This window comes from Rhopilema esculentum, chromosome 11, assembly GCF_057945365.1.
Source record: "Rhopilema esculentum isolate cy_ngs chromosome 11, ASM5794536v1, whole genome shotgun sequence".
Taxonomy (NCBI): domain Eukaryota; kingdom Metazoa; phylum Cnidaria; class Scyphozoa; order Rhizostomeae; family Rhizostomatidae; genus Rhopilema; species Rhopilema esculentum.
In genome coordinates this window covers 16,401,858-16,415,103 of record NC_142825.1, presented here as the reverse complement: position 1 = coordinate 16,415,103, position 13,246 = coordinate 16,401,858, and the positions used below count along the sequence as shown (strand labels likewise).

Here is a 13,246-nt window from a genome sequence, read left to right as displayed (position 1 = left end):
ATGTCTTTTCGACCCTTCCCTAGCGCTAGTCGCCCCAAAGGCCAGAAAGGCTAAAGTCACTATCAAAGGTCGTTTTCCAGCATTTTGAAAAGTGAAACTATTTGCAGCACAAAAGCCCACTAACCCCCACCCTCTAGCCACACTACACTCCTCCTGCCCCCTTCCAATATTGCTTTATTGGCTTTGTTATCCCTAGGTTTTCAAAGTTTGAAGAAGGCTTGTATCCATAAACAATCTGACCAGTTTACGCTATTCGATCAGTCATTGCCATTCGATCAGTCAGGGTTATTCTAACAACCATTGTTACCTTTTGTTCGTCTACAACCGAATAATTGTACTATTTGAACTATTCGCTTGCAACCGAATATTCCCTATGGGCTTCAGCTAATTGAATATTGAAACAGGTATCCGAATATTGATTATTTGACCTTCGGTGGACAGCCCTAGTACCCATCTCATAAATAATGACAGTAGTGAGGAAGATGATGGACACTGTTACTGCAAAGCCACTACGTAAAGGTAGAAATTTACAAAAAAGTGGTTTCATGGAAAACCTTCAGGACGATTTCATTGAAAGTAGGAATGAATTTATTGTGCGTGTCCATGTCCAAAATTCAATGAATAACTTGCTACCCTTGAATGTGGCAGTAGTTTTAAGATATTCAAGCGGCAATGTTAAATATGCAATTTGTGATTGAAAAGCAAGTGTACTTTGGAGATATGCACATATTGCAACTGCCCTACTACATCTAAGTGATACATCAAGAGATCAACATTCAAGATTTGATGACGACTTGCCCAGAAAGAATGGTAGTGCCAGTCGGCTGATGCTAGTTTGCACAGAGTGTAATTGGTAACATACCTTTCCACTTCAAAGCAAATAAATAGAGCACTTGAAGTCAACAAGCACCTTGTATATTCCATGCGCAGCATAGGGATTGGTTAAACAGGTTGTAAAAAACTCTGTGCTGTTATGAATATCCCTACTTTGCCTACCATTAACAAATTCAGCAAAAAAGGCATTTTTGGTGTAAACAGTGGAGATTGTGGGGTTTCTGTGGGTCGATGCTGGCAAAAAAGGCTTTTTGTTTCTCTAAATGGCTGTGTTGCAGTTCTTTTAAAAGACAATGGAAAGGATTTGCATTTAGAGACATGTCAAGGCACTGTAAGCAATGCTAATTGCAGATTAAGCTTGGCAAGAATTCCAAAGAGTATCAGGATTTTAAAGAGAAGCACATTTGATGCAGAGCAAGCTGCAGGGGATCTGCACCATCAATGGAACCTGGAGGTGCAGTGCATAGTTTTGGCAGATCCATTGAAAAGCATGGCCTTAACTACACAAAGTTTTATGGAGATGGTGACAGCAAAAGCCATCTCTCTGTAAAAAATGTTTATGAGTCAGTTTGTAAGAAAGTAGAGAAGTTGGAGTGCATTGGGCATGTTCAGCGAGAATGGGTACTGCACTGAGAAAATTAAAAAGGGAAAAAAGCGAGTTGGGAAGAAAAGGCAAATTAACAGAGAAAACTATTGAGAAAATTCAAAATTATTTTGGAATAGCTATTGGAAACAGTGTTCGTAATTTGGAATCAATGAAGAAAGCAATAGTTGCAAAACTCTTCCATTCTGCATCATCAAAGGAAAACAATTACCATAATTACTGTCCAGATGGGAAAAATTCAAGGTGGATATTGCTGAGAACACCAACAGGTTAAAGCCAGGACATGGACTACCATTAAAAGTGGTTGCAGAAATGAAGCCTGTGTTTGCACGTTTGAGTGAAGAAAGCTTGCTGAGAAAGTGTCTTCATAGAAAAACTTGGAATAAGAAAGAGTCTTTTAATCGAGTGATTTAGGTTCCAATTCCGTAGTCCAAATATGTTGGCAGAGATGTTTTCGAGCTTGGGGTCTATGATGGTTGCTCGTGTTGTGCTAGTGAGCAGACGTGTTTTACTTGGCGGTAACATGAAAGAACTTGTAATACTTCATGCTGTCAAATAACTAATTTGGTGAACTCTTTTTATGTTTTTTGTTTTAATGTTTTGTTTTAAAATGACACAGAGTTTAAATAATATTAATAAAAATGGAGATGAATAAAGAAATCAAAGACTTCATTTTACAAAGCTTGAGCGCTGTGGAAAATCCCCTTGGTAAAACAATTGTTGGAATCCAAGACACAGTAAAAACAGAAATAGAAAATACTCTTGGCTCTCGTATAACACAAACATTGAAAAAAACTGATTGACATTGAAAACTCTCAACAATTTAAAGCCGACCAATATGAAACTTTTTGAACACAAGTTGGGAATCTTATGCGTGAGAACATTGAACTGAAAAAGGAAAACGAAAGTTTGGCCCCTCGTAAGAAAGAAGAGTTTTTGATTTTTTATCCTATTCAAATTGCGAAGCGTGGTTTATATGGCCCTGGTAAGGATAACCCAGCTGATTTACCGTCAAGTGGTACATACGGTTGTGATTTTTCATACAATTTTGGTGGGAGGGTCCATTTTTCTTAAAGCTACCCACCATGGACCTAACCAACAATTAATGACAGTATCGTTTTGCAGGAAAAGATAGAACCAAATGTTACGCATGTTCTTCCAGATATGAAAGATTCTAACATTGATGATGTCATACATTTAGAAAGATTTAGTACTCAAGGCAAGATGTTCCTTTGTTACATGTCTGCTGAATTTTCAGGGTCCGCGAAATTGGTGAGGAATTAGCAAAGACAAATTAGCAAAACTGACCAATAGATATCGCCTTGGCTACAAAATGAAACTCACTGAAACAGAAGCTGTGGGTGTTCTGATGTAGCGTTGTTAGATGTCGTGTCTTGGCGTCAAATTTTGCTCACATCAATGCTGTCTAATTGTTGAAAAGTATGTGTGGACATAAGAGAAAATTTTTTGACACAAAAATGAAGCGTGTGAAAGTGTCATTTCACGAAACGATGTTGGAACTGTGGCAGAATTTGCGAGGACAAATTTGCCTTCACACTGATAACGAACTTGCTTTGGCATTGATTTCATCTTACAAAAGAACATAGCGAGGTAAGGAGGAGTTAGTCTTTTAAGCAAAATACTCAGACCTCTAAGACACTTGACTTAGCCCTAACTAACGTTTGATTTCATGTGAGCAATATTAGGATAACTTTAACATTTAACGAAAGATAGTTTAGACACGTTCTGTGAGGACACACATTTCCTATAAAGCACATATTTAGGTTGATTTGATAGCCCTAAATCGGATGGTTGTTGGATTTGTTGACTTTAAAAATTCAAATACAGTAAAAAATTTTATCCATACAAATTTCACATACTTTGAATGATCTGCTGTCTAGAGTAGAATAGGACAGCAAGTATTGCCAGCATTTCAAAAAGGGGTAGCCCTTAAAAATTTTTAACTACCAAGAAAATATGTGTGTAGCCCTAGGTTTTTGAGTGCATTAGACAAAGCTCTGCAAAATATATGTTTTGTGCACATGCCACACTCTGCAGACTGTGGTTGAATAAGCCCGCTGATTCAAGAAGAATTAATACTATTATGAGAAGAAAAAGTTAACAGATAAGAAATGAAAATATCAAAATGTTTGAATATGCGGATGGGTATGAAAGAACCTTTCATATAAAAAGCATTTGGAATGGAATGGGGTAATAATCATGAATGTTTCTGTCTTACACATTGGTTTTGTTGTCTCCTCTGGTCATCAAGAACTGCACTCAACCCTTTTGCCAAAAATTAGACAATGCAGTAAACAAGGATCGACTGAGACTGTAAGAAGAAAGCTGATCTCCAGTATATTAGAACCAGCAGAAGAGTAAGTTTCCTACTCATGATACTCTTCTCACTGTGAATTTAAATATAATTTCTGGCTTTGGATATTATTCATGATCTAAAAAAATTACAACTAAGCAAAAGTCTTTGAAGATAGTCTCCCTATGGCTCCAAATAACATATCTAAGGCACGAGACTTCCTCAAATAATTAAAATACAATCAACTCCTGCTGTAAAAAAGAAGTTATTGCAATAGACTATTTCTGTTTTTGATTGATTGATAAACATTTAAGCAATCACTTTATAGTCTTCTTACAAAAGCAATAAACTCTTAAATCTTATAGAATGCTTGCATGTTATGAACTGTAAGGCTCACAAATGTGTTTTTATTCTTGTCATACTCAAGTTAGTGAAGTATTCGACTCATATATAGGATTGGATGCATGGAAAATGATGTCATTAATGATATCACAGTTGCTGCAGAAAATGTGAGACCAGCCCATGTCAGCAGGATTGGTACAGCGAAGAATTCTCTGATGATAGTGATTTTGACTTGGAGGAGAGGTTTCAAGATATGAAAATTGGAAATGATTATTACCTGACCCACATGAAGGAGTTTGTTGAAACTGAGGTTGAAATTTCAGAACTTCAGAACAATGATAAAGACACTGAAACCATCAACATGACAAACCCTTGCATCTCAACTCCTGATAGGACACTGTTAGATGGCCTAAGCATGACATGGGAAGCTACGGATGATCAGACAATTTTACTTGGGTGTTTTACAATTTTACAAAGTTACTCTGCCAGAAAATTATCATAATGATTTTTTTAAGGAAAAACATCTTATTAATGAGCTGAGTTAAGTTGAAGATGAACAATTTATCTGCTCATCGACACAACTTGGGATCCTGGTTGGCTGCATTAATTGTGACATTAGTGGGCAAGAGAGGAAGGTTAAAAAGCACAGCTTCATTGGAAGTGTTGCAGAGCTCTGGCTACACTGTGAAAATTGACATTTAATGAAATGGAGTTTTTCTGAGTCAGTTAATGGAGTTTATGCCATCAATTTGCAGCTGTTATCTTCCATAATATTGTCAAGGAATCTTTATGTGAAGGTATCTTTGTTAGCCAAGCTCCTAAATCCGAAAATACCATCAGATGTATCATTTCACAGGATTGACAAACAGTATGTCAATCCAGCGGTAGATGATTGGTGGGAAGAGATGCAATCCTTGACCTTTAGGCTGTTTGCAGGTAAGGAAGTTACACTTGGTGGAGATGGAAGAAATGACTCTCCTGGTCATTGTGCAACATACTGCACACATTCATTCATCGATACAGTGTCAGGTTTAATACTACACCCAGAAATTGTTGATGTACAGGATGCTAATATGAAGAGCTCAAATATGGAGAAGCTTTGTTGCAAAAAAGGCCTGGATAAACTCCAGAAATATATGAAAGTTAGAGGCTTTGTCACAGATGATCACAGGCCAATATCTGCAATGATGGGTAAGAATTTTCGTTCTACAATTTTTGTATATACATTTATATATATTTCATACAGGTATGTTATACATATATGTTGGGTATGTTGATTATAAAACTTCTCTCTGAACATTAACTGTTTAATGACTTTTCTCCTCAATATCTGTCAGTGAAATTGCTTGTGATTGCTTTTGAATAGCAACTAGTTTAATCTTCTCTCTTTTGAATAATTTATATACATTGCAGAGAATGACAACAGTCACAATGAAATAAAATTTCAGAAAGAGGTATGGCAAAGTCAGCAAACTTACAAAAAAGTTTGTGCAGGTAATGATATTTTCACATGTTGTGATATATTCAAATTTATCAGCATTTCCCTTTATATAGTTTGAAGATGCTAACAAATTCTTAGAACTAAATCTTTCCTCTGGAAATTTATGACCTCATGCATGAAAATTCAAACCTGACATAAAGTCAGATATTAAAATTTTTGTTTCTCTGTTTATTGAAGGTTGCAAATGAAAGAGGTAATGAAAATATTTGTAACTGGATACCAGCAATCATAAATCATTTTTGGTACTGCTCTGAAACCTGCAATAGACCTCTTTCGTGGTGGAAATTGAAACGAGGCTAAGTCCGCAAAAAGAACTCCACTTTTCAGCATAACGTCAACATCAACAGATCACAGCCACTGTTGTGTTCCTCAATGTGTTTCCGATGCTAGATACGACCCAGAGAGACAGCTATCGTTTCATACTTTTCCAAAAGACAAGGAAGCCAAGTCAGTCTGGATAAACAAGATAAGGCGTGATCCTGGATGTCATTTCAAGGTTTGTTTTCATTGGGGCCTAATATGATATTTTCCAGCAGCTATTATCTCCTTTCATAAATTCAAACGCTTGTCTGATATAACAACCCTGATCTTAATATCTAATTTTCTCTCTTCTTAGATAACAGCGATAGCAAAAGTTTGCTCAAAGCATTTCAAGAAAGATCTTATCAGAGAAACACCAAATGGAAGACGATTGCTAATGAAGAATGCTGTTCCTACTTTCTTTGCATGGAACAATTTTTCAGAGCCAACAAACAGAAGACCACCTTTAGTCAGGGGAAATTTGAATGGGTAATTGATCTTTTATTTTTAGCTATTGAGGCTCAATGCAACAATTTTTTTAATATTATTCATTAATTGGTATCTAGTCTTTTTGGGTTATAAAATGCAGGTATTGTTTTGCAATCAAATCATATTTTATATACCAGCATAGGTGGATTTGGGGTAAAACCTGCAGCCTGGTTAAATGAGAAGTTAAAGGCTAAATTTTTAACTGGGGCCTGATCTAATGAGAGCTGATTCAGCTTGAACATCGGAATAGGTTCTTATTTGCAAATAACTAAAAAATTGTACAAGAAATACTCTACCAGTCTTTATTTATGCAAGAAGAATGCAAACATGGAAACTTCTATTCATTATGTAAAATATATTTAAATACTTGATCCAAGTGTTGAGGCAAATGTTGATTATTTTCAATTAAACTCTGAATGAAAACCAAGATTTATTTTTTGTATGTAAGGTATATAATTTCAAAAGAATCATCACATTATAATGTTATTTTTCTAGGAATTGTGATAACCATGCAAAAGAGGATAGTGTACAGCCAGTACTACCTCCCATTGACAATTTTCATGATTAACACCTTGGCAATGATGTGATACCTTTAGAAGAGAAGCTAAGAAAGGCAGAAGAACACATATCAAAGCTAGAGGCTACTATAAGTCATCTGGAAACATACAAGTTTGGAACATCAAGTCTAAAGTCAAGCCCAAATGAAATAAAATTTTACTCTGGTTTTGAAAACTATGATATGTTGAAAGGCACCTTTGAAGCACTCCAACCAACTGCTGAGAAAATGGTTTTCTGGTCCCAGTATCAGAGGAACAAAGGGTGTGTTAAGAAGTGCAAAGATACCAGTTTTAAAAGTAAAATTCCACTGTTTGAGCATTTCTTTCTGTTCACTTGTTTTCTAAAAGGTGGGTTAATGGCAACTGACATTTCTTTCAGAGCAAAAATATCAGCATCAACAACCAGCAGAATGCTCATAACATGGGCAAATTATTTGTACTTTATCTTGGGAAGTTATACATGCTAATGCTAAATAAAAAAATAAACATGAAAAAAATAATAATAATAATAATAATAATAGTAATGAAAACATTTTTATTTTTATTTTATATTCTTCTACTTACAACAGTAACCTCACTTATGATACATGGTGATAAATAAGCGGGAATGTCAGCATATATGAATACATCTCGGATACATTGAAATGATGATGCAATGAAGTGCAGGGCAGAGTCGTGTCTCCAAGTAGAACGCCCTTGCTCAAGGTATTTGTTACACCCACCTACGACATGAAGAAGTGATTCAGGCTGAAGGCAGAATGAGCAATCTGGAGAAGAGCTAATTTTCCATAAGCAGAGGTTGTTCCTTGTGGCTAGTGTGTTGTTAAGATACCTTATCGTAAAGTTGAAGATGTTTTTTGGAAGTTTACTTTGAGCTGCAGACCAGAGTGAGGTTAACTTTGTATATGAATGCTCAAGCAGGAATGAAATGATGAAGCCTTGGGATGTTAACTGAGTTTTGAGCTTTCCAGTGTGTTCATCCCTTACACATTTCAGTACCGCCTTAGTGTTCTTGTATGCTTCAAACTGTATATTAGGTCCATAATTGGTGTTCATCCATAGGGATTTGATGTTTTCGTTGGGCAAAGATTTAAGTGGGTTTCGAGAACAATCTGGCACTGTTGAAACTTTACGGAAGGAAGCAGAAGCTCAAGACCAAAGTGTTTTCGAGAAAGAACTATGCCACTCAATGCGAAGATATTGGAAGCTCGAGCCACTGTCGAACGAATTTTGTGACCAGCTGATCTATCATAATTCTTCATATCATAATTTAAGAAACGACCCAGGTATTTGAAAGATTCGCCATGTTTCACAAAAGGGACAGGATCGTTGTTAATGAAGAGTTTAGGCTGAAACTGTGCAGACCTAGTTGCAAACTTTTTAATTCCAAAGGTGATGCACTTGTCTACGCGGATGATCATATTTGCCCATTGGCTCCATCTTGTAAAACAGTTTAGCAATAATTGATTTTCGCGTTCATCACTTGTGACAACTGCAGCATCATCAGCGAATTGAAACCAGTGAACCGGGTTAAACAAGCGATCGTTGCCGTCATGAGGAGAAAATCCAAGTTGTTTATATTTGTCTTGTTTTACCAGCTGAATAAAGGTGTTGAAACATAAATTGAAAAAGAGAGGGCTGAGGCAGTCCCCTTGCAGTACTCCTCTTTTGACTGGAATGGCCGGAGACCTGAAATTATCGGTTATAATTGAAGTGTGGAAATCAGTATAAAGATTAGACACGAGATCTTGAAAGTGAGCAGGGATGTGATGATAGTCCATAGTTTTAATGATTAAGTTATGATGGACCTCTCCAAATGCGTTCTTTAAATCCAAAAGAGTGACAACCACAGAGCGTTGCTTTATGTGTGCTTTATTGATAATATGGGCCATCAGTGAAGTATGTTCCAGCACTCCAGAGATGTTAGGCCTTATTTTGTTTGAGAAAGGAAAACAGAGCATCACGCAGGCAAGAGGTAAATATTTTTAGCGGTACAGACTCGATGGTAATAGGTCAAAAGTTTGCCGGATCATCAATGCTGCTTTTTTTATAGACTAAAACTGTACAAGCTTTTTTCCATTCGCTAGGAACGTGGCCTGTGGTCCACACAACACTATTATTTCATATTATTTCAGTCAGAAATGACCGGAGGTAAGGTCATCTCTTGAAACAAATAATAGAAATCTTGTCCAAAGGGCATGGAGATCCTGCTGACTTCATTTTGCGAATAACTTTTGTCACTTTTTCATAAGACGGGGGTTCTGTATCAAATGGAACTGAAGGTTGAGAAAGAGAAGGAATCCATGGAGGTATGACAAATTGCCGGTCTGGGAAGACTGCTGAAAACATTTTAACGAAAAATACACCTCTCTCACCCTTGCTCCGCTTACTATGAAAACGAGGCCACCAGGGCAAGAAATTTTCTGACCTTCAGATACAATGGCGGATCGCGATAATCAAGCACCAGAAGAACAAGAAAAACAGCATGTTGCTGAGCAGCAAAGTGCTTCGGGCTCGCAGTCGTCGTGGACTAGAAGTCTTGTGTCGGTGCCTAACATTTCATATGAGGATGTGTATAAATTTTTAGGGAAGGTACCACAGAAAATCAAAGAAAGAGAGTACCAATTCTTTACGGAAGGATACATCCACAACATAAAGGGTTGGTATCTATACTGTTGTACAATTTACTACATTGATTCATTTATATTTTGATTGTTTACCTCTCTGTTGTATGAGTTACAGTTTCTTGACATCTTCTTCTTTATGTTTCAGTGAAAAGAATCAATGAAACAACCGAAATCACGCAATGCAAAATAGTGAGCAAGTGCTACCATTCGATGAGAAAAAGTGAAAAACCGCATTCTTTGGCTGTTCTCCTTTCCTCAGATGCCTGGAAAGTGCATGTAGACGCATTAAGTTGCACATGCAAGGCTGTAAAAGGGGTTTGCAATCACAAGTCTGCCTTTCTGTTCCAGATTGTCCACTACAAATCCCTAGGATTAAAGGTATGTTTCCATGTTTAGTTAACATTTGGGTGGGTCTTTTGGCTGTTCACTCTAAGGTGCATGTAGATCTTATTCTCCGTGTAAATGATTGTGTTCCTACCTTTCCCTTGGTTTTAATCAATTTGTTATTTTCGTTCCTTGGCTCACAACTTCAATTAGTCAAAAATATTTTTTATCAAGGTATGTTTTAGAGCATAATACTTTAAACTTGCTTTAATGCAAAACATGAATTTAGTATTAATCTGTACATGTTCATGAAACAAAATCTGCAATAATGTCTTCTTTTTTAGCTTTGTGATACATATTTCTTCTTGCTCTCAAGTACCTTTAGATTATTTTTTTATACATTGCAGGTTTTGCCAAATAATGTTTCCAAAACATCATTACCTCAAACTTGGCACAAGCCAAGAACGAAAGGTATAAATCCTGAGCCAATTTCTTCTCTGCGGATTCAAAAGCCTGTGAAATTTGCAAAGAAGAAACTTCAGTCAAATGGTTTTTTATTTTGTGTATGATTAATTTTATTTCAACTCGCAAATAGGTCCTTAAATTCTTTCAAAGCCTGTTTTTCATGCTGGATTACTTTTTGCTATCCAGCTGGGTTTATTTTAGAGAACTAGCTCCCCAAAGACAAGAGTCTAAATTTTCTGTATCAATTCTTTTATATATTTTTCAAGTTTAATATGAATCTAGGATTTATTTATTGTTTATCTCTTTTAATTTCTAGGACTCTGTTAAATGTTAGAAAAATTTTAATCAACAACCCAACCTGTTTTACTGCTTAAAGGAAGTAACCTTTGTGTGCTCAAATCTGTTTCTTCAAATTTGAGTCTTTTAAAGCTTTGAAAGTGATGAAATTAAATTTCATTTTTAGGAGATAAAATTGAAGACAAGAGGGCAAAAGAAAGAGACAACTCCATATGCATTGAGCCCACTGTGTATAACCCTTTGCCAGATGAAGATTATTCTGCAAAAAAATTTATTGCAGACTTTAAAAAATCCTTTGCAAGTGGCCCAAAAACACAGTTTTCCTACATTCTGGATGCAAATCAGGAAGATATCCTAGTTTCATCTTCTTATGGAATGCTACCCAAAGGCTCAGTTATCAGTTACCATTCCCCACTGAAGGAAGTTGACAACTTTTGCAAGCTTAAAGATGCACCTACCTTCCCAGCCATTCCGTTGTATTCTCTAAGTAGAGTCTACTCGACTGTGTTGGACAGAAATAGCTTGGAAATTTTTGAAGAGAGCATTGTGACCGAAGAGGAAGCTATTTCAATTGAAAATGAGACCAGAGAGCAATCAGTTACTCCTTTATGGCATGAAATGAGATGCAGTAGAATAACATCAACTAAGTTTAAACGGATTGTTTCACGTCGTGATAATTTTGCAAAACTTGCTATGGATTTAGTAAGTACAAAAAATATACAAACAGCTGCGATGAGAAGAGGCATTGCTTGTGAGAAAATGGCTGCTTCTGCATATATGAATAACAGGGGACTCAATCTTTACAGAGCTGGTTTTTGTATAAAATGGGGAATACCATACTTAGGGACTTCACCTGATTATAAAGTATATGATCCAGCTGAAGACCCATGTTTCGGTCTTCTTGAAATAAAGTGCCCTGATAAGTCGGTTTTCCACTAGGCGAATTTATTCGCGCGAAGCGACTTTTTTCGAGCATACGCATGCGTATTTAAATTCTCGCGCAGGAGCTCATTCGCGGTGACTGTTCGCAGCAGCGAAAAAGTGAGTTCGAATGAATTCAACTTTTTCGCGGCGAAGAAAGGCGCAAGCCAATTAAATTGCTGGAAGCCTGTCATGTGACATCCATGACCAAAAGTCGCTCCAAAACAACAGCAGCAGAAAGAAAACATGGCTGCAATGACACTGAATCTCTTACAACAAATGATGGCAAATGGAGACATAACTGTGGCTGACCTTGCCAGTTTAGCAAATACCAACAGTGAACAGGAACTCTACAACCACAAAGACAATGCTGCCACGCAAGGCTCCGTTGATGAGACAGGTTTTGAGAAGACAGAGACGATCGTCTCTGTTGTCACCACCACCCCCGAGAACAACCTACAAGGCCTAAACCAGTACAATGGCGAAGAACTACTTGCAGCTGAATTCGACAAAGAATTATTTTTGGAAGAAGTCCGCAAGTACAGATGTTTGTGGGATATTGCTTCCGAAGGATACAAAATTAGGCCCATGAAGCAAAACGCATGGTCAAAAATAGGCCAGTTATTCAACAAGGACGGTGAGTTCACACCTTTTTTTTATATTCTCATAAAATTTACAACGACAATCAATTACAATACAAAAGCCTAGGGAGCAAGGAAATGCATTCCAACCCTAAGACCTACACTTAACATAAAGAAACAAATATTACAATAATAAGCTACAAAAGTGATTGGAGTGGTGTCGCCCATCGTTCCAATAGCGTTGCAGATATGACAAATACTCACAAAAAGCTATTTTAAAAGGAGATATCAAGTTTACCTATGTTCCTTGCTAATCAAACAAATTTGCGCCCAGACATGATGAGCGACACCACTCCAATTGTAAAAGGAATAAAATTTATACAAAAGAGAAAATAATTTACACGAGAGAGGTTTTCACAGCTTGTGGTTTTCTTTTTGTCCCTCAAACTGATAACTCTCATAATAATAATCTAATAATTCTAAGAGACTTTCTGTGCTGGACAAAATTCTTAGTTTGATGATATCTTTTAGAATCTTATAAATAATATTATTTGATTTCTTTTTTGTAGTGGAATTTCTTCAGAGGCATCTAAAAAATCTAAAGGACAACCTGAAAAAATGTTTGGACAAGAGGAACCGGATGACTAGGTCTGGTGCTGCTGCAAGTTCATTGCCTAAATGCAAGTACTTTGAACCAATGAGATTTCTGCATGAAAAAACAGCAAACAGGCCCACAGAAAGCAAAATTATTCAAGCTGAAACAGCTTTGCAGTCTGAAGATGTTTTGGACGGCCCATTAGCCCCTTAGATATCAGTAAGGCCAGTTGTTCTGAGTGGTACAAAAAGGAAGGCAAATGACACACCATCCTCTTGTGGTAGTCAAGGGTATAAGAATCGTCAAGAAAGATTTGATAATGCAATCCTGAAAGAATTGGAATCCACAAATAATGCAATCAAGTCAGTTGTCACTACTGATAATGAGGATGAAGTTTCTCTGTATTGCAAAAGCATCATTCCAATAATATCATCTTTTTCAGTTAAAAAGAAACGATTAGCTATGATCAAAGTCAGCCAACTGTTGTTTGAACTT

At 36.6% G+C, this 13,246-nt stretch overlaps 2 protein-coding genes across 4 annotated transcripts; both read left to right on the top strand.

Annotated features, from left to right (window-relative positions):
• The first annotated feature begins 303 nt into the window (after positions 1-303).
• LOC135694967 (uncharacterized) lies at positions 304-11,594 on the top strand. 3 transcript variants are annotated; one of them, XM_089111482.1, is made up of 6 exons: positions 304-5,285; positions 5,508-5,588; positions 5,773-6,091; positions 6,212-9,946; positions 10,300-10,441; positions 10,821-11,594. In XM_089111482.1, exons 4-6 carry the CDS (start codon positions 9,779-9,781, stop codon positions 11,591-11,593), a joined length of 1,083 nt encoding a protein of 360 aa, XP_088967608.1. In that variant the 5' UTR covers positions 304-5,285; positions 5,508-5,588; positions 5,773-6,091; positions 6,212-9,778; the 3' UTR covers position 11,594. The 3 variants fall into 3 exon arrangements, with proteins under 3 accessions (XP_088967608.1, XP_088967609.1, XP_088967607.1); XM_089111483.1 differs by having other exon boundaries at positions 304-3,816; positions 4,207-6,091; XM_089111481.1 differs by having other exon boundaries at positions 304-5,588.
• A 227-nt stretch (positions 11,595-11,821) lies between these two features.
• Positions 11,822-12,964, top strand: LOC148959112 (uncharacterized). Its single transcript, XM_089111507.1, has 2 exons — positions 11,822-12,212; positions 12,726-12,964. The coding sequence occupies exons 1-2, from the start codon at positions 11,822-11,824 to the stop codon at positions 12,962-12,964; spliced, it is 630 nt and encodes a 209-aa protein (XP_088967633.1).
• The last annotated feature ends 282 nt before the right edge of the window (positions 12,965-13,246 follow it).